General features: G+C 41.2%; 2 protein-coding genes across 3 annotated transcripts in view; one reads left to right on the top strand and one right to left on the bottom strand.

The window, feature by feature from the left end:
• Positions 1-1,833: 1,833 nt before the first annotated feature.
• On the bottom strand, positions 1,834-7,643 carry LOC133630243 (major histocompatibility complex class I-related gene protein-like). The gene is made up of 4 exons (XM_062021714.1): positions 7,494-7,643; positions 6,541-6,807; positions 5,446-5,724; positions 1,834-3,431 (listed from the first exon to the last, which is right to left on the bottom strand). The coding sequence occupies exons 1-4, from the start codon at positions 7,591-7,593 to the stop codon at positions 2,794-2,796; spliced, it is 1,284 nt and encodes a 427-aa protein (XP_061877698.1). The 5' UTR covers positions 7,594-7,643; the 3' UTR covers positions 1,834-2,793.
• A 9,351-nt stretch (positions 7,644-16,994) lies between these two features.
• Positions 16,995-22,134, top strand: part of rnpc3 (RNA-binding region (RNP1, RRM) containing 3) — a 53,993-nt gene continuing 48,853 nt past the window's right edge. For both annotated transcript variants that reach the window (XM_062021703.1, XM_062021702.1), the window contains exon 1: positions 16,995-17,109. The gene's annotated coding sequence lies outside the window, so the exon portion shown is untranslated. The remainder of the gene's footprint in view (positions 17,110-22,134) is intronic.

Here is a 22,134-nt window from a genome sequence, read left to right as displayed (position 1 = left end):
CTGATTGCTGCCAGGTGCGCTGATTGATGAAAGCCAGCAGCTGCGGCGAAGTGTGGGTGTGAAGCGCACGACGCGTGCGGGGGCGTGTCCTGGCATGCTGCCAGACAGAGTGTTGGATCTTGCAATGGGAGGGTTGTGGGTTCGAAACTGAGCTGTGACAGGCAATTTAAAATAAATAAAGAATAGTGAACAACAGGCTGAATAAGTGTACTTTATATGAGGCATAAATGACCAACTGAGAAGGTGCCTGGTATGTTAACGTAACATATTATGGTAAGAGTCATTCAAATAACTATAACATATAGAACATGCTATACGTTTACCAAACAATCTGTCACTCCTAATCGCTAAATCCCATGAAATCTTATAAGTCTAGTCTCTTACGTGAATGAGCTAAATAATATTATTTGATATTTTACGCTAATGTGTTAATAATTTCACACATAAGTCGCTCCTGAGTATAAGTCGCACCCCCGGCCCAACTATGAAAAAAACTGCAGCTTATAGTCCGAAAAATACGGTAGTTAGTTTGACATTTGCATGTAGACTGGAGTAGTTCAGGCAATACATGGGCAATAAGATGGGATGTTGGTATGTGACAGGAAGGAGGAATATAAAACTGCTTCGGCTTCTCCAAGTTAGGAGTGCCACATTTTTTGGACTTGACCTCCTCCAGGAACTGCAGTTCTGTATGACCACGCTCGCTTGTAATAAAGCAACTTTTTGTTCAGTCAAGCGTCTCTGACCTCATTTTTGATCCAGCCGCACTGCCGCACAAGACCAGAAATACACCAGAAATACACGTCAAGACCAGAAATACACGTCAAGTTCAAATTGTTTAGTGATTGACAATAAGATAACAAGAAATGTCTTTTTTAAATATATGGCCACTCCTCCACCTTTTCCAGGACGATGGCATGGGAAGACATTATATGCATTAATAGCAACGTCCTTGTCAGAGACTGCTTTACTTAGCCACCTTAAGATAAGATAAGGAAGTCTGCATTTTCTTGCTGGAATCCAGATTTTGACTAAGTCTCATTTTGGCAGGAGACTCCTATTATTTAAATGGAGGCCTGACCCGGCTCTAAATTCATCAGCAGTACTGATGTTATTGAAGCTGGGTCCTGGATTTGGTTGCACATTGCCTGATAGCAGAAGTAAAAGCAATATCAAGATTTTCTCTTTCATTTTGGGAGATAACCCAATGAAAACATTCTTTGGCGGAATTGATTGTCACACACACACTAGGTGTGGTGAGATTATCCTCTGCATTTGACCCATCACCCTCACCCCATGACCAGGTGTGGCCAGGCTGCCAATCAGCGACAGGTGAGGAGGGAAAAGCGCTCAGGGAGACAAACAGGAAGTGGGACCAAAATAAGAGCGCTGACTAGGAGATAAACACAAACGCAAACAGACGATGTGACACCTGACAGGTCGTCACAGAAACGAGGGATGGATCTGAAGTTTATCCAGAGACTTAAGTGTTGAAAGTAAAAAAATAAATACATTTTTATGACATGTTTTAATTGTCATTGCTCAAAAAATAATGAATTGAAATCAATGATGTTATGAATTATTGACCTATTTAAGATTGCAATTACGTTTAGTAAAAATGATTAATTAGTGGTTTTGCCATAACAAAACAGGGTTTTGACAAAAAAGGCATAAAATATTAAAAAAAGAATATGATATGGACGGATAAACCACAAATTGATCTAGGGATTTAAGTGTTGAATGAAAAAATACAAGATGAATAAAAACGACCTATTTCTACCATCGTTATGAGCGAGACCCTTCCTGGTCCCCAAGAAAGCAGTGCGAGGCGAGTGGAGAACAAACGGATTTATTGACAGAGATGTGACACAATGTGATATTGATCATAAGCAGCGGCCATTCAAAGAAAGAAGAAATCCTCGTCATGATGTCAAGGCCATGAAACGTGAGCCCCGAATGATTTTATAGCCACCAACGTTTGATGTTGAAAGTATTTTAACGGCCAAAGAAGAATAGATGGAATAGCGTGAGGAGCAGTGGGATGAAGAACAAAGCACATCTCCATGACGTCCCTCAGCGATGGAGACATCTCTCTGTGTTCCAGTGCACAAAGCATCCTGGAGGAAGAAGATGACTCAGCACATTCCCAACAGAACCAAGTTGAACATCATCTTCACACAAGAACATTTGGAGGTGCAGACTTACTCAGCCTTCAGCCGCCACCCTCTCGGAGAGCTCCACGCCGCCGTGGCGAGCTGCGGGACAAACGCAAACGGTGAAGGAAGAACATCCAGAAGGTGCCTCGTCACTCACATCAGATCTTTGAGGTGTGACTTGGAAACATGAAGAAGCAGAGTGCTGCTCTTCTACTTCCTGACTAGGATACCTTCTTGATGAGTCAGCACACTTGAGGTCTCATTTGGCTGATCCTCATCATGAGGACTCATGTCAAACGTGAGATATGCCACACTTTGTATTGCGTGTGCTCACAGGAGGCTCTTTTATTGTGAAGGAGTCAGCCCAAGTTGGGATTTTCAGGCTAAACTTGTAACAAAGGTCCACATCAGACCTCCATGTGAGTGACGCTTCACCACGGCTTTGTTTCTTGCGGCTCAAAGAAAAGATGTTTTACTTACGAGCTGGATCGTACTGGGCTGAAATGAAAGGGAAACAAGGTGAAATGGACTTTTTCCTCACGTGTTTCTATGTGAGAGTGTGCGCTCTGTCTCTGTGGATCTTTGAGTGTTTGGCTGGAAGGCAACTAAAACATGCAGCCCGGATGAAAGCATCAACTCACGGCCTGGACCGAGAAGAAGAAGAAGAAGAAGACGGAGGACATTGGTGTCCCTCACCTTGTCTGTTTCTGTGACGCCTGACCATGACCATGATGATGGCCGCCAGGACGGCCGCCACAGCGACGACCGCCGCCGTGGCAGCGAGGGCGACGCTCAAGTTGTCTGTGGAGAGCAAAAAAGCACAAGTGGAGTGACAAAGCATGAAGAGGAAACCTTCATGACTACTTTGCATGCAGACGTCAAGCGTTGTCATGGTGACATGGATCAATAATGGTGACAGGTGGACTTGTGATGGGAAACATCTCCAACTAAATGTGTCTTTCTCACCTTCATGGCTTGCGTTGCTCAGGATGCTTCTTCTCTCCAGCTTGGTGACCAGGTCCTCCTTGACGCCAGACAGCTGGAACACACATTCGTACTTGCCCTCCACCTCGGCCGTCACCTCCACTTTCAGCTCCACCGACATCTGGAAGGTTCCGTCGTGGTTGGGGAGCAGCTCTCCGTGCTCCACGTCCTCCAACATCTGCTCGCCGTCTTTCCTCCAAAACAGGTCGGCGAAGTCGGGATAGAAACCTGTCGCCATGCAGGTGACTGGAGAGGATGGCGTCTTCTGGAGGAGGAACACCTCTGGAAGCTCTGCACAGGAAGTGATGTCACGTGTGAACAGAAGACAACGTGGGGAGAAGGTGTGGATGGAGGTAAAGATGGAGAGACGGTGTGGATGGAGGTAAAGATGGAGAGAAGGTGTGAATGGAGGTAAAGATGGAGAGAAGGTGTGGATGGAGGTAAAGATGGAGAGAAGGGGTGGATGGAGGTAAAGATGGAGAGAAGGTGTGGATGGAGGTAACGATGGAGAGAAGGTGTGGATGGAGGTAAAGATGGAGAGACGGTGTGGATGGAGGTAAAGATGGAGAGGAGGTGTGGATGGAGGTAAAGATGGAGAGAAGGTGTGGATGGAGGTAAAGATGGAGAGAAGGTGTGGATGGAGGTAAAGATGGAGAGGAGGTGTGGATGGAGGTAAAGATGGAGAGAAGGTGTGGATGGAGGTAAAGATGGAGAGACGGTGTGGATGGAGGTAAAGATGGAGAGAAGGTGTGGATGGAGGTAAAGATGGAGAGAAGGTGTGGATGGAGGTAAAGATGGAGAGACGGTGTGGATGGAGGTAAAGATGGAGAGGAGGTGTGGATGGAGGTAAAGATGGAGAGAAGGTGTGGATGGAGGTAAAGATGGAGAGGAGGTGTGGATGGAGGTAAAGATGGAGAGGAGGTGTGGATGGAGGTAAAGATGGAGAGGAGGTGTGGATGGAGGTAAAGATGGAGAGAAGGTGTGGATGGAGGTAAAGATGGAGAGACGGTGTGGATGGAGGTAAAGATGGAGAGAAGGTGTGGATGGAGGTAAAGATGGAGAGAAGGTGTGGATGGAGGTAAAGATGGAGAGAAGGTGTGGATGGAGGTAAAGATGGAGAGGAGGTGTGGATGGAGGTAAAGATGGAGAGAAGGTGTGGATGGAGGTAAAGATGGAGAGAAGGTGTGGATGGAGGTAAAGATGGAGAGACGGTGTGGATGGAGGTAAAGATGGAGAGGAGGTGTGGATGGAGGTAAAGATGGAGAGAAGGTGTGGATGGAGGTAAAGATGGAGAGAAGGTGTGGATGGAGGTAAAGATGGAGAGACGGTGTGGATGGAGGTAAAGATGGAGAGGAGGTGTGGATGGAGGTAAAGATGGAGAGAAGGTGTGGATGGAGGTAAAGATGGAGAGACGGTGTGGATGGAGGTAAAGATGGAGAGAAGGTGTGGATGGAGGTAAAGATGGAGAGAAGGTGTGGATGGAGGTAAAGATGGAGAGACGGTGTGGATGGAGGTAAAGATGGAGAGGAGGTGTGGATGGAGGTAAAGATGGAGAGAAGGTGTGGATGGAGGTAACGATGGAGAGAAGGTGTGGATGGAGGTAAAGATGGAGAGGCGGTGTGGATGGAGGTAAAGATGGAGAGGAGGTGTGGATGGAGGTAAAGATGGAGAGAAGGTGTGGATGGAGGTAAAGATGGAGAGACGGTGTGGATGGAGGTAAAGATGGAGAGAAGGTGTGGATGGAGGTAAAGATGGAGAGAAGGTGTGGATGGAGGTAAAGATGGAGAGAAGGTGTGGATGGAGGTAAAGATGGAGAGAAGGTGTGGATGGAGGTAAAGATGGAGAGAAGGTGTGGATGGAGGTAAATATGGAGAGAAGGTGTGGATGGAGGTAAAGATGGAGAGAAGGTGTGGGTGGAGGTAAAGATGCAGAGAAGGTGTGGATGGAGGTAAAGATGGAGAGGAGGTGTAGATGGAGGTATAAGTGGAGAGAAGGTGTGGATGGAGGTAAAGATGGAGAGACAGTGTGGATGGAGGTAAAGATGGAGAGAAGGTGTGGATGGAGGTAAAGATGGAGAGAAGGTGTGGATGGAGGTAAAGATGGAGAGAAGGTGTGGATGGAGGTAACGATGGAGAGAAGGTGTGGATGGAGGTAAAGATGGAGAGAAGGTGTGGATGGAGGTAAAGATGGAGAGAAGGTGAGAGAAAGAGAAAAGAGTATAAAGAGACAGAGTGTAATGTCAGTAATGTTCCTATAGGGGGAGTGCTAACATGTTAAAAGGTGAAAGTACAAGGTGTGCTTCTACCTGTTCTCATTAGGACCTTCTTCCCATACTTCACATACTTCTTCAAGTAAGAAGGACATTCCTCAGTGTAATAATACTTTTCATGGTCTAGTACAAATCTGTCCTGGTCCAACTGGAGTTTGGTGGGGAAAGCTTGTGGTTTTGCTGCAGTCCATGTCCATGTCTTCATGTCCAACGATATGTAATCTTCTCCATCATAACCGTGCTGATCCCAACCTGTAACCTCATCAGTCTCATCATTCCATTCACATCCTGACATCCTCTGAAAAATGTGAACACCTGAGACACACAAAGTGTTGTAAAGTAGTCACACACACACCACACACACACACACACACACACACACACACACACACACACACACACACACACACACACACACACACACACACACACACACACACACACACACAAACACACACACACACACGAAGACAAACACACACACAAACACACACACACAAACACACACACACAGAGAAACACACACACACAAACACACGCACACACACACACAAACACAAACACACACAAACACACACACACACACAAACACACACACACACACACAAACACACACACACACAAACACACACAAGCACACACACACACAAACACACCCACACACACAAACACACACACACACAAACACACTCACAAACACACACACAAACACAGACAAACACACACACACACACACAAACACACACAAGCACACACACACACAAACACACACACACACACAAACACACACACACACACAAACACACTCACAAACACACACACAAACACAGACAAACACACACACACACACACACACACACACAAACACACAAGCACACACACACACAAACACACCCACACACACAAACACACACACACACACACACACAAACACAGACAAACACACACACACACACACACACTCACAAACACACACACACACACACACACACACACACACACAGTATTAGTGTAGGTTATTATGGGATGGACAGAGACAAGGTATATCAGTGCAGTAATGTGTGTTTTACTACAGTATAACAAGAGTACATCAAATATATTTAAGTAGTAGAAAGTTCAACATAAACAAACCTCCAGTTTGGTTGAAACGCTTCTTAAGAACTTCAAGGTTGTGTTTGGCCCTAAACTCATTACCAACATTGATCTCTGTTTGTCTCTGCCAGTATTTTGGATCCTCTGCTGTGATTTTGTTCATCCAGTCCTGTTTGGATTCTGCTTTCCTGATGTTGTTGTCATAGTAACTAATCTCAACTCCATCAACATAACCAACACTCACAAACTCTGGGAAGTTTGGAACTTGAGAGGATGCAGTGTGGAAATACTGCAGCGTGTGAATCACTGAAAGAAGAACACAACAACAAGATGACTTTTTATTATTTAGTTTCATGTTCAACAATCTTGCACTGTGAATATTTGAGCTCATTCAGTCTTCAGTAGGGTCTTAAAGTCAACATCAAACACTGCTAGATATCACAGTCAAGACTCACATGGTGTTCTATGACAAGTACAACACATGAATAATATATTTTATTATTGGACATCTGTTGACACTTTCAACATTTTGAAAATAAACATATCTTTTCTCCAATGGAGGCTGAATATGAACACAAGCTGTTCTGCCCATTTGATGTCGACTCTTACTGACACCTTGTGGCGGGATGATGTTACTACACTTGATTACTTTCTAACACTTCCGTGGTTGAAGATTTCAGGAAGTCAGTGTTCCTTCTTACAAGCCTTGGACAAATAAGTCTTTCAACAAGAAAAAACTGAAGCCAAAACAAATAACGGATTTCTCTGCTTCTGGAACTTTCTTGGAACACTTTGAATATTTTGTTGAATGATGAAGAAAAAGGGAAAACAATAAAATATGTTTAAAAAGAACCAGGTTTAAGTAATAAAGGGCTTGAATAATATAAGAATGAATATAATGAATAAGTAATAGAAACCCTCAGAAGTCAAATAAGTGAAGGCACAAAGAGGATTGATGAATAATCATTTATAAAGTTATAAAAAGGACTTACCAGGCGTCACGCTGTGCATTTGCACGACCAGAAGAAAGAATAAAAACAAGTCCATGATGTCGGCACGAAACAAAAAGATGTTTGTCACTTTTAATGCCATTGACTGGCTGTGGCCAAAGTGCTGAACGTGGGGGAAAAGTGTGAGGCAGACGCTTCTGCTGGCACAATATCAAAGAAAGTGAAAGTGAAATTAGACACGGTGAAGCCAAACATTGACTGGATGCTTGTTTCTAAACGCAGCGACCGTCACGAAAGATAAAGATGGTTTCTTATGACAAATAAATAATTTTTATTATGTTTTTACTTTTATTTTGTTGTACCTGTCAAATGTGAACACACTTATCCACATAGGTGAGTAGTAACCAGTTACATTTACTTAGATAAGAAACACAACTTTTACTTTGCTATATAACATTGTTACATTTATTGATATCATAGTTATTTATCATCTATTTAATATTGCTTGTCAAGGCCCTTGCTGGGAATTGTGGTCCCTCTGAAAGAGTATCTTTGTGGGCCCCTCTACCCCATTCATTGCCACCTTCAATGTTTGTCTTTTTTACTCTTCTTGACAGTGCCTGGCGTCATGCACCCAATTTCTTTCATTTTCTTTCATGATGAACCACTTAACAAGTCAGAGTATTATTATGTAAATGCTGTATTATTATTCAATGACACATTTTACAAGAGCACATGAAACACATCATGATAAGGTAACTAAGGTCATTAGCAGAGGTGGGTAGTAACGCGCTTCATTTACTCCGTTACATCTACTTGAGTAACTATTGGGATACATTGTACTTCTAAGAGTAGTTTTAATGCATTATACTTTTACTTTTACTTGAGTATATTTATAGAGAAGAAACGCTACTTTTACTCCGCTCCATTTATCTACATTCAGCTCATTACTCGCTACTGATTTTTATCGATCTGTTAATGCACGCTTTGTTTGTTTTGGTTTGACAGACTGACCTTCAAAGTAGGATCTATCGCATGCCTGCGTTTCACCAATCAAATACAGTCACTGGTGACGTTTGACTCCGTTTCACCAATCAAACAGAGCCAGGCGGTCACGTGACCACCTTTCAGCGGCAAAACAACAAGTTTAAGCTTACATGAATTCAACATCAAATTTGAGGAAGCACATCGCGGTAAGTAACGTTAGTAGATATTTTGGCGGTCACCGTAGGCTGATGTTAGCTTCCCTGCTATGAATCACTGTCAAATTTACATCGTGTGGGGACATTTATTAACGCACTGCAGCCTCATAGACAGTCAGACAAAGACACACACAAACACACACACACACACACACACACACACACACACACACACACACACACACACACACACACACACACACACACACACACACACACACACACACACACACAAACAAACACACACACACACACACGCATAGAAACACCAATCAGAAGTGCACAGTGTGTTCCCAGGTGCAGCCCACACCTATCAGTTTATGGTTTGCGTAAAGGCTAACTTGTTATTTTCCTTTGTAATCTCTGCCTACTGAGCCTATGGTGCTGTTAAAGGCCTACTGAAAGCCACTACTAGCGACCACGCAGTCTGATAGTTTATATATCAATGATGAAATCTTAACATTGCAACACATGCCAATACGGTCGGGTTAACTTATAAAGTGCAATTTTAAATTTCCCGCGAAATAATTAGCTGAAAACGTCTCGGTATGATGACGTTTGCGCGTGACGTCACGGGTTGTAGCGGACATATTGGGACAGCATTGTGGCCAGCTATTAAGTCGTCTGTTTTCATCGCAAAATTCCACAGTATTCTGGACATCTGTGTTGGTGAATCTTTTGCAATTTGTTTAATGAACAATGAAGACAGCAAAGAAGAAAGCTGTAGGTGGGAAGCGGTGTATTAGCGGCCAGCTGCAGCAACACAACCAGGAGGACTTTGAGTTGGATAGCAGACGCCCTACCATGAGTACGCAGCTTAGGCTTCCAAACATTTGATCGCTTGCCCGTACGTGCGTGCCGCTATGTGCATGTCACGTACGTAACTTTGGGGAAATATATGTGCTGTATGAACTTTACGGAGGTGAACGGTACTTTGGGCTGTGGGATTGAGTGTGTTGTGCGGGTGTTTGAGTTGTTTTGGCGGGTTGTATGGACGGGAGGGGGGAGGTGTTTGTTATGCGGATTAATTTGTGGCATATTTAATATAAGCCTGGTTGTGTTGTGGCTAATAGAGTATATATATGTCTTGTGTTTATTTTCTGTTTTAGTCATTCCCAGCTGAATATCAGGTCCCACCCGCCTCTCACAGCATATTCCCTATCTGAATCGCTTCCACTGTCCTCTAATCCTTCACTCTCACTTTCCTCATCCACAAATCTTTCATCCTCGCTCAAATTAATGGGGTAATCGTCGCTTTCTCGGTCCGAAATGCTCTCGCTGCTGGTGGCCATGATTGTAAACAATGTGCAGATGTGAGGAGCTCCACAACCTGTGACGTCACGCTACTTCCGGTACAGGCAAGGCTTTTTTGTCAGCGACCAAAAGTTGCGAACTTTATCATCGATGTTCTCAACTAAATCCTTTCAGCAAAAATATGGCAATATTGCGAAATGATCAAGTATGACACATAGAATGAATCTGCTATCCCCGTTTAAATAAGAACATTTCATTTCAGTAGGCCTTTAATGTCTTTAATGTCCTTTGTGGTCTTTGATGATTCCCTCTTACACACATGTTTATTTGTGCTATGGCTATAAGGTTTTTTTCCCTTGGCCTCAGTCTGGACCCCCTCTCCAGGGGCCCAGGCTTACACTGATTTTTTTTTTCTCACCTCCCACCCCGACCCCAGCGTTTACCTGTTTTTCACCTTTTTTTAAGGGGCGCCGGAAGTTGGCAGACCCATCAGTGATCCTGTTCTGTCCCCCTGTAATGTTTGATCCTATTCTGTCTCCCTGTAATGTTTGATCCTGTTCTGTCTCCCTGTAATGTTTGTCTGCTCTTGAATGGGATTGTGCTGAAAATCTGTATTTCCCCTCTGGGATTATTAAAGTATTTCTGATTGTGATTCTGTATGTGGTATGTCTGGGTGGGTGTCCTACTGTGTAGAATATGAGACATGTAACCCTTTCAGAGATCACATTTTGTTCCCCTTCAAACATTCACATTTTTCACAATGAGATGTGTGCTGTTGCACAAGCATGGGATAAAGTGTGTCACTAATTGTCTGTAAAATACATCATTGCAGAGTTTTTTTTATTAGCATGTATATAATCTAGGAACAGCATTTCATAATTAATATCCAAAACCCCAAACCAGTGAAGTTGGCACGTTGTGTAATTCCTAAATAAAAACAGAATACAATCATTTGCAAATCCTGTTCAACTTATATTCAATTGAATAGACTTTCAAACAGATTTTCAATGGGAGACAGGTCTGGACTACAGGCAGGCCAGTCTAGTACCCGCACTCTTTTACTATGAAGCCACGCTGTTGTAACACGGGGCTTGGCATTGTCTTGCTGAAATAAGCAGGGGCGTCCATGATAACGTTGCTTGGATGGCAACACGTGTTGCTCCAAAACCTGTATGATGCCTTCACAGATGTGTAAGTTACCCATGCCTTGGGCACTAATACACCCCCATACCATTACACATGCTGGCTTTTACACTTTGCAACTAGAACAATCCGAATGGTTCTTTTCCTTTTTGGTCCAGAGGACACGACGTCCACAGTTTCCAAAAAATTTTTGAAATGTGGACTCGTCAGACCACACAACACTTTTCCACTTTGCATCAGTCCATCTTAGATGAGCTCGGGCCCAGCGAAGTCAGCGGCGTTTCTGGGTGTTGTTGATATATGGCTTTCGCTTTGCATAGCAGAGTTTTAACTTGCACTTACAGATGTAGCGACCAACTGTAGTTACTGACAGTGGTTTTCTGAAGTGTTCCTGAGCCCATGTGGTGATATCCTTTACACACTGATGCCGCTTTTTGATGCAGTACCACCTGAGGGATCGAAGGTCACAGGGATTCAATGTTGGTTTTCGGCCTTGTCGCTTACGTGCAGTGATTTCCCCAGATTCTCTGAACCTTTTGATGATATTACGTAGCGTAGATGGTGAAATCCCTAAATTCCTTGCAATAGCTGGTTGATAAATGTTGTTCTTAAACAATTTGCTCATTCATTTGTTGACAAAGTGGTGACCCTTGCCCCGTCCTTGTTTGTGAACGACTGAACATTTCATGGAAGCTGCTTTTATACCCAATCATGGCACCCACCTGTTCCCAATTAGCCTGTTCACCTGTGGAATGTTCCAAATAAGTGTTTGATGAGCATTCCTCAACTTTCTCAGTCTCTTTTGACACTTGTGCCAGCTTTTTTGAAACATGTTGCAGGCATCAAATTCCAAATTGCAAAAAATAAAGTTTTCCAGTTTGAACATTTAATATCTTGTCTTTGCAGTCTATTCAATTGAATATAAGTTGAAAAGGAATTGTTGTATTCTCTTTTTATTTACAATTTACACAACGAGACAACTTCACTGCTTTTGGGGTTTGTATATTGAAAAAAAGAACATGAAAAAAAAAATAAAGTCCACAAAAATGTATCAATCAAATGTGTTTTGATTAGCCCCTTAAGTGGTTTAGCAGCTATAAAATGATGTTGCTGAAAAGAGGATATGTGTAAAATGTGTGTGTGTGGAGCACAAGCACTGATCCTGCAGCCGTGTGTGGAAGTGTCAGTGTGCACACTTACTAAATAAAAACTAAATAGTGCTGGCATCCTGGAGAAGAGGATTGTACTTTGTCACACCTGTGCAACTTGGGTGTGCCACCTGAAGACTAAGCTCCTGCTGGTAGCTCTTAACCACAATAAGGTGACAATCTCAAATAGAAAAGTCAAATCAATTCAATAAAGTATCCTTGATCCACATTTTTCACGCCATTTATCTTAACTTGACGGCCTAATTCTTCAACTGAATGTTCACCTTTAGTAGGACTTCACACACAATAGTCAATATTTACAAAAGTGAAAAGTACAGTCCACTTATGAACAAAACAAAAACATTCTTCTCAAACTAGTTTATCAACAAGTCAGCTGCATCATGCCTCAAAGTTTCCGCATTCTCCACTTATTCACACACAGAGAAACTTAACAGCACTGCCTACACTCTAGACATAGTCATCTTTTTTTGCAGCTTGTCTTTTTAAAAAAATACAAAAATGAGGGGTATTTTATTTGAACTAAGCAAAATTATCTGCCAATAGAGCAATAAAATGTGGCTTGTCAAGACTTTCCAAAACAAGTAAAATTAGCTAACCTCAATGAACCCAAAAATATCTTAAAATAAGTATATTCTCACTAATAACAAGTGCACTTTTCTTGGTAGAAAAAAAAAGAGACCTTTTTGCTCAATATGTTGAAAAATATTCTTAAATGAAGTAAACGTTGGTGCCATTATCTTGACATAATGATATGCGCTCGGCATTACATTTCTTGAAACCAGCAAACTTATACTAAAAACTAGTTTATTGTTCTCAATGGAAAGGCAACAAGGCAAGCGCTTGTTACTCTCGGGGTCTCCTAGCCGCTCAGGCAAATCATATGGTCTAAAAATGCATTTTTCCATCCACAACATGACATCATCGCGCCAAGTGCGTGCTCTTTCAGTCAATTAGTGCGCATATATACAGCCCGGCCCCCGGCCAAAATGTTTTTAATTGTCATTTTGAAGAATTTATCTGAATGTGCATGAACTATTTCTGCTCAAAATAGTTAGAAATGTGAAATGTTTAAATATTAACTGTCAGTTTACTGTACTGTGCCAACTGTACTACTATATGAGTACGTGTTTTCTATTGTTTCATTGAAAATAAAACAGCAAAGTCCATTTGGCTGTCATCTGTTTTAATTATGAGACACAATTGTGTCAAAGTCATGATTTTTTATTTCATGCTTGAAATAAGAAATTATTACTTTAAAAAAGTAGTTTTATACTTGTGAGTGTTGATGACACAGCTTTGCAACAGTTGATATTCTAGTTTCAAGCATGTTTTACTCAATATAGGTCATCAAATCTCAGCAACAAGCTGTAATATCTTACTGAGATCATTTAGGAGCAAAACACTTAAAACAAGTAAAACACTCTAACATCAAATCTGCTTAGTGAGAAGAATGATCTTATCAGACAGCAAATAAGCAAATATCACCCTTATTTGAGATATTTCATCTTACTTAGATTTCAGTTTTTGCAGTGCACCCCCTGGTGGCGTTATTGCTGAAAAGTGGCAGCAGTCAACTGACAAGAAGTCTTCTACAAGCGCCCCTTGTGGCCACGTCAGGTAAATGCCTGCGTGGCTTTTCTGGGAAATCACCTGACCTGACAAGCACAACAGGTGTGACAAGTTTGCCGCCAAACTTCCTCATCGGCTGTTTTTCTACTGCTCACCAACTTATTCATTGAATCAAAGAAAAGAATAGAATAGAATGGACTTTATTGTCATTATATTTGCGTATAACGAGATGAAGGACTCCAACTTAAGGTGCGGTAGTGGGAACAAATAGGGGATAGTGTTTCAGGGCTGTGAAGTCATCAGAAAGCACTTCTCAATAACTCTTACAGTTATTAGAACATTTAGTGTTTTGCAATGGACAATGCAATGTATACAATGTATGAAAATGTATGTTGTCCTACAGCTGTGCTTTTCCATCTTTACACAAGCTCAACACGTTGAAGCTTCCAAGTAGCATGTTCTAAGACCTCACTAATGATCAAAGCAGCTCCATGCAAATGTTTTGGATGACCGCAAAAGTGTAGCTGAGGTTCAGGGCACGCATAAGTCCAAACAGCATAACAACAGCCAATGTGACATTGTCCAGATGGTCCAAAACCTTCATACCCTCAAGAACCATGCCCATGTCCTCTACTTCATGACTTGAACTTTGTCTAACAACCTAGATTCCAACTGTGGTGTTTTCAATGGCCCCCTCCAATCCAGAACTCTGTGTAAAAGCAAGGATCAGTGAAGCAAAGTTGGACAAAAGCAAGCTATACACCATGCAGGCTCCATCAAGAACAAGATCAAGATGAAATAGTGACACACTGACACTATGAATGCAGGTATGGTGATAGTGACATGGAGATACATTTACACACACCTCACTACACTCAATTAAAGACATTGTCAAATTGCAGGGATGTGAGCACCCTTTGATAAAAAACAAATATATTTATCAGCAGAAAGTGCTGCCACACAAACCCTGAAAGAAAATGTATGACTTAAGTGTTATTATGACAATGACAATAAAGGAATTGATTGATTGATTGATAGAAAATGAGGGTGGGGGGGGCGTGGTTGGGGGCGTGGTTAAGAGGGAAGGAGTATATTTACAGCTAGAATTAACCAACTCGAGTATTTCATATATATTTCATATATATATATATATATATATATATATATATATATATATATATATATATATATATATATATATATATATATATATATATTTATTTTATTGTACATATAAATTTATCATTATACATATAAATAAAAGAAATACTTGAATTTCAGTGGTCCGTAGGCTATCCAGTAGATGGCAGTATTGTCCTGTTTAAGAGTGTCACAACATTGCTGTTCACGGCAGACGAACTGCTTTACGGTAGACGAAAACGTGACTGCTGTTGTTGTGTGTTGTTACCGCGCTGGGAGGACGTTAATGAAACTGCCTAACAATAAACCCACATAAGAAACCAAGAACTCGCCCTCGACCATTCTATAGTTATAACGTGATTGGGCAGGCACGCTGTTTATATCGTGGGAAAGTGGACGTGAAAACAGACTGTCGCCGCTGTCCCCACTCAGGTCCGCATGGAGCTGGAGGGGGCGTGGCCTCCAGCTCCGGCTGAATTCCGGGAGATTTTCGGGAGAACATTTCTTCCGGGAGGTTTTCGGGAGAGGCGCTGAATTCCGGGAGTCTCCCGGAAAATCCGGGAGGGTTGGCAAGTATGGGTTACTTCCTTCTGGAGCATCAGCTGTGTTTCTCACTTTACACATGGAGGAGAACAGGAGCTGAACTCATTCACGTATGACTATCATCAGTAGATAATAATAATAATCACTCCACAACCCCTATTGACCTGTAGGAGTCAGGGCAGAGGAGCACAGAAAGTGAGAGGGGAGAGGCCTCTACTGGAAAGGTGAGTAGGAGAATAATGATACAATAAATAAATATTAAAATATATTTTTTTTCTAAATGGCTTATCGAAAAGCCATTTGTTTTATTTATTTCTGGGTGGATCATGTTGACTATTGGTCCTCCTAATTGTCAATCATTCTGGTGATGTTACGTAAGGACAATACGGAGGCACTTGAAGAAAAATGGGCTGCATGGTCGAGTGGCCAAAAAGTTCAATGTTGGTCTCATCACTCCAAATTACTTTGTTCCAGAAGTTTTGAGGCTTGTCTCTGGGCTGTTTAGCGTATAATGTAAGCGGGATACTTTGTGACATTTTTTACTTTGTGAAACGGCTTTTTTCTGGCGACTCGACCATGCAGCACATTTTTCTGCAAGTGCCTCCTTATTGTGCATCTTGAAACAGCCACACCACAATTTTTCAGAGAGTCCTGTATTTCAGCTGAAGTTATTTGTGGATTTTTCTTTGCATCTCGAATAATTTTCCTGGCAGTTGTGGCTGAAATATTTGCTGGTCTACCTGAATCCCTCATTTTCCACTTCTTAATCAGCAATTGAACACTGCTGATTGGCATTCTCAATTCCTTGGATATCTTTTTATACCCCTTTCCTTTACTTTACTCGCAGATCCTTTGACAATTCTTTTGCCTTGCCCATGACTCAGAATCCAGCAACATCTGTGCAGCACTGGATGAAAGATGCAATGGTCTGTCAGAAGCCCAGAAACTCACTGACCTTTTATACACACACATTAATTACAAACAAACAGGTCACAGTTGAGGATTGGAACCTTGATTAGCCATTCAAACCTGTTTTTGTCAATTTTTGTGCATGTTATCAGATCAAAGTCACTGGGGTATGTAAACTTTTGTTCAGGGTCATTTGGGTACTTTCTTTTGCCATTTCAGTTTAAAAAGAGTAAACACAGTTGTTTGCCAATAAATAGCTTCACAGAACCATTAAGCATGAGTGGAAGAAAGATTGTTGTGTTATCATTCATATTCTCTGAAGAATGGCCAAGAAATCATAAATTCTCCCAGGGTATGTATGTATATATATATATATATATATATATATATATATATATATATATATATATATATATATATATATATATATATATATATATATATATATATATATATATATATATATATATATATATATATATATATATATATATATATATATATATTCGGTGAAGTAAGTTATATATATATCCATCCATCCATTGCTACCGCTTATTCCCTATGGAATATATATATATTTGATGTGGATGTTTTAAACCTGAACAAAGGGGGCGACCGCGTACATTTCCACTTAGCGCACATGTTTTTGTCGGAAGAAGAAGAAAAAGCCGGAAGTTGAGTTTCTCCTAGCGTTTTTTGCTAACATACGGAACTATCGTCCAACGAAAGGTGAGCTTTTGTACACGTTTCTGTTCGGTTAACGGTGTTATGCAGGTGCTAACATGTGTCGGAAGTGGTACAAATGAAGAAAAGACAGTATAAACGATCAGAAAGTCGAGGCAACTCGTGTTTGTGTACGTAGTTTCACATTAGCATAAAGCTAAATGAGGGTCCTCCAGTAACACTTGCTGTTGCTTTATTATTGTACGGTGTAAAATAAGGCATATTTGGTGCTCATTTGGAGATAACACTACACTCTCTGATAGTGGTGAGTAACAATGCAGTCGTTTTTTTTTGGTAGTTATTGCTGCTTTGCTTTACCATGAATTGATGAACGTGGACCCCGAAAGGGACAAGCGGTAAAAAATGGATGGATGGATGGATGGATGGACCTCGACTTAAACAAGCTGATAAACTTATTCGGGTGTTACCAATAAATTGAAAGAGTAAATGAAACCAAATGTCTAGGTATAATGATTGATGATAAATTGGACTGGAAAATATACAACATAAAGTAGCAAGAAACACGTCAATATTCAATCAATCAATCAATCAATCAATGTTTACTTATATAGCCCTAAATCACGAGTTTCTCAAAGGGCTGCACAAGCCACAAAGACATCCCCGGCTCAGATCCCACATCAGGGAGAGAATGAATAAAGCAAAACATGAAAGGGACAAGCGGTAGAAAAATGGATGGATGGATGTTCTAGACCAAAAATCACTTCATATTCTCTACTGCTCGCTAGTGTTGCCATATCTGAGTTATTGTGCAGGAATATGGGGAAATAACTACAAAAGTACACTTCATTCATTAACCGTGTCACAAAAATGATCAGTTAGAATCAATCGATCGGCTCAGGTCCCACATCAGTGCATAATATTGTGAGAGTCCAGTCCATAGTGGATCTAGTATAATATTGTGAGAGTCCAGTCCATAGTGGATCTAGCATAATATTGTGAGAGTCCAGTCCATAGTGGATCTAGTATAATATTGTGAGAGTCCAGTCCATAGTGGATCTAGCATAATATTGTGAGAGTCCAGTCCATAGTGGATCTAGCATAACATTGTGAGAGTCCAGTCCATAGTGGATCTAACATAATAGTGAGAGTCCAGTCCATAGTGGATCTAACATAATAGTGTGAGATTCCAGTCCATAGTGGATCTATCATAATAGTGAGAGTCCAGTCCATAGTGGATCTAACATAATAGTGAGAGTCCAGTTCATAGTGGAAGTGGATCCAACATAATAGTGAGAGTCCAGTCCATGGTGGATCTAACATAATAGTATGAGAGTCCAGTCCATAGTGGATCTAACATAATAGTGAGAGTCCAGTCCATAGTGGATCTATCATAATAGTGAGAGTCCTGTCCATAGTGGATCTAACATAATAGTGAGAGTCCAGTCCATAGTGGATCTAGCATAATATTGTGAGAGTCCAGTCCAATATGGATCTAGCATAACATTGTGAGAGTCCAGTCCATAGTGGATCTAACATAATAGTGAGAGTCCAGTCCATAGTGGATCTAACATAATAGTGAGAGTCCAGTCCATAGTGGATCTAACATAATAGTGAGAGTCCAGTCCATAGTGGATCTAGCATAATATTGTGAGAGTCCAGTCCATAGTGGATCTAGCATAACATTGTGAGAGTCCAGTCCATAGTGGATCTAACATAATAGTGAGAGTCCAGTCCATAGTGGATCTAACATAATAGTGAGAGTCCAGTCCATAGTGGATCTAACATAATAGTGTGAGATTCCAGTCCATAGTGGATCTATCATAATAGTGAGAGTCCAGTCCATAGTGGATCTAACATAATAGTGTGAGAGTCCAGTCCATAGTGGATCTAACATAATAGTGAGAATCCAGTCCATAGTGGATCTAGCATAATAGTGAGAGTCCAGTCCATAATGGATCTAACATAATAGTGAGAGTCCAGTCCATAGTGGATCTAACATAATAGTGTGAGAGTCCAGTCCATAGTGGATCTAACATAATAGTGAGAGTACAGTCCATAGTGGATCTAACATAATAGTGAGAGTCCAGTCCATAGTGGATCTAACATAATAGTGAGAGTCCAGTCTATAGTGGATCTAACATAATAGTGAGAGTCCATTCCATAGTGGATCTAACATAATAGTGTGAGAGTCCATTCCATAGTGGATCTAACATAATAGTGTGAGAGTCCAGTCCATAGTGGATCTAACATAATAGTGAGAGTCCAGTCCATAGTGGATCCAACATAATAGTGAGAGTCCAGTCCATAGTGGATCTAACATAATAGTGTGAGAGTCCAGTCCATAGTGGATCTAACATAATAGTGACAGTCCAGTCCATAGTGGATCCAACATAATAGTGAGAGTCCAGTCCATAGTGGATCTAACAAAATAGTGAGAGTCCAGTCCATAGCGGATCTTACATAATAGTGAGAGTCCAGTCTATAGTGGATCTAACTTAATAGTGAGAGTCCAGTCCATAGTGGAAGTGGATCCAACATAATAGTGAGAGTCCAGTCCATGGTGGATCTAACATAATAGTGTGAGAGTCCAGTCCATAGTGGATCTAACATAATAGTGAGAGTCCAGTCCATAGTGGATCTATCATAATAGTGAGAGTCCAGTCCATAGTGGATCTAACATAATAGTGAGAGTCCAGTCCATAGTGGATCTAGCATAATATTGTGAGAGTCCAGTCCAATATGGATCTAGCATAACATTGTGAGAGTCCAGTCCATAGTGGATCTAACATAATAGTGAGAGTCCAGTCCATAGTGGATCTAACATAATAGTGAGAGTCCAGTCCATAGTGGATCTAGCATAATATTGTGAGAGTCCAGTCCATAGTGGATCTAGCATAACATTGTGAGAGTCCAGTCCATAGTGGATCTAACATAATAGTGAGAGTCCAGTCCATAGTGGATCTAACATAATAGTGAGAGTCCAGTCCATAGTGGATCTAACATAATAGTGTGAGATTCCAGTCCATAGTGGATCTATCATAATAGTGAGAGTCCAGTCCATAGTGGATCTAACATAATAGTGTGAGAGTCCAGTCCATAGTGGATCTAACATAATAGTGAGAATCCAGTCCATAGTGGATCTAGCATAATAGTGAGAGTCCAGTCCATAATGGATCTAACATAATAGTGAGAGTCCAGTCCATAGTGGATCTAACATAATAGTGTGAGAGTCCAGTCCATAGTGGATCTAACATAATAGTGAGAGTACAGTCCATAGTGGATCTAACATAATAGTGAGAGTCCAGTCCATAGTGGATCTAACATAATAGTGAGAGTCCAGTCCATAGTGGATCTAACATAATAGTGTGAGAGTCCATTCCATAGTGGATCTAACATAATAGTGTGAGAGTCCAGTCCATAGTGGATCTAACATAATAGTGAGAGTCCAGTCCATAGTGGATCTAACATAATAGTGAGAGTCCAGTCCATAGTGGATCTAACATAATAGTGTGAGAGTCCAGTCCATAGTGGATCTAACATAATAGTGACAGTCCAGTCCATAGTGGATCCAACATAATAGTGAGAGTCCAGTCCATAGTGGATCTAACAAAATAGTGAGAGTCCAGTCCATAGCGGATCTTACATAATAGTGAGAGTCCAGTCTATAGTGGATCTAACTTAATAGTGAGAGTCCAGTCCACAGTGGATCTAACATAATAGTGAGAGTCCAGTCCATAGTGGATCTAGCATAACATTGTGAGAGTCCAGTCCATAGTGGATCTAACATAATAGTGAGAGTCCAGTCCATAGTGGATCTAACATAATAGTGAGAGTCCAGTCCATAGTGGATCTAACATAATAGTGAGAGTCCAGTCCATAGTGGATCTAGCATAATAGTGAGAGTCCAGTCCATAGTGGATCTAACATAATAGTGAGAGTCCAGTCCATAGTGGATCTAACATAATAGTGAGAGTCCAGTCCATAGTGGATCTAACATAATAGTGAGAGTCCAGTCCATAGTGGATCTAACATAATAGTGAGAGTCCAGTCCATAGTGGATCTAGCATAATATTGTGAGAGTCCAGTCCATAGTGGATCTAGCATAACATTGTGAGAGTCCAGTCCATAGTGGATCTAACATAATAGTGTGAGATTCCAGTCCATAGTGGATCTATCATAATAGTGAGAGTCCAGTCCATAGTGGATCTAACATAATAGTGTGAGAGTCCAGTCCATAGTGGATCTAACATAATAGTGAGAATCCAGTCCATAGTGGATCTAGCATAATAGTGAGAGTCCAGTCCATAATGGATCTAACATAATAGTGAGAGTCCAGTCCATAGTGGATCTAACATAATAGTGTGAGAGTCCAGTCCATAGTGGATCTAACATAATAGTGTGAGAGTCCTGTCCATAGTGGATCTAACATAATAGTGAGAGTCCAGTCCATAGTGGATCTAAAATAATAGTGAGAGTCCAGTCCATAGTGGATCTAACATAATAGTGTGAGAGTCCAGTCCATAGTGGATCTAACATAATAGTGACAGTCCAGTCCATAGTGGATCCAACATAATAGTGAGAGTCCATTCCATAGTGGATCTAACATAATAGTGTGAGAGTCCATTCCATAGTGGATCTAACATAATAGTGTGAGAGTCCAGTCCATAGTGGATCTAACATAATAGTGAGAGTCCAGTCCATAGTGGATCTAACATAATAGTGAGAGTCCAGTCCATAGTGGATCTAACATAATAGTGTGAGAGTCCAGTCCATAGTGGATCTAACATAATAGTGACAGTCCAGTCCATAGTGGATCCAACATAATAGTGAGAGTCCAGTCCATAGTGGATCTAACAAAATAGTGAGAGTCCAGTCCATAGCGGATTTTACATAATAGTGAGAGTCCAGTCTATAGTGGATCTAACTTAATAGTGAGAGTCCAGTCCATAGTGGATCTAACATAATAGTGAGATTCCAGTCCATAGTGGATCTAGCATAACATTGTGAGAGTCCAGTCCATAGTGGATCTAACATAATAGTGAGAGTCCAGTCCATAGTGGATCTAACATA

This window comes from Entelurus aequoreus, linkage group LG15 (genome assembly GCF_033978785.1).
Source record: "Entelurus aequoreus isolate RoL-2023_Sb linkage group LG15, RoL_Eaeq_v1.1, whole genome shotgun sequence".
NCBI classification, from domain to species: Eukaryota; Metazoa; Chordata; class Actinopteri; order Syngnathiformes; family Syngnathidae; genus Entelurus; species Entelurus aequoreus.
This window is presented reverse-complemented; position numbering and strand designations above follow the sequence as displayed.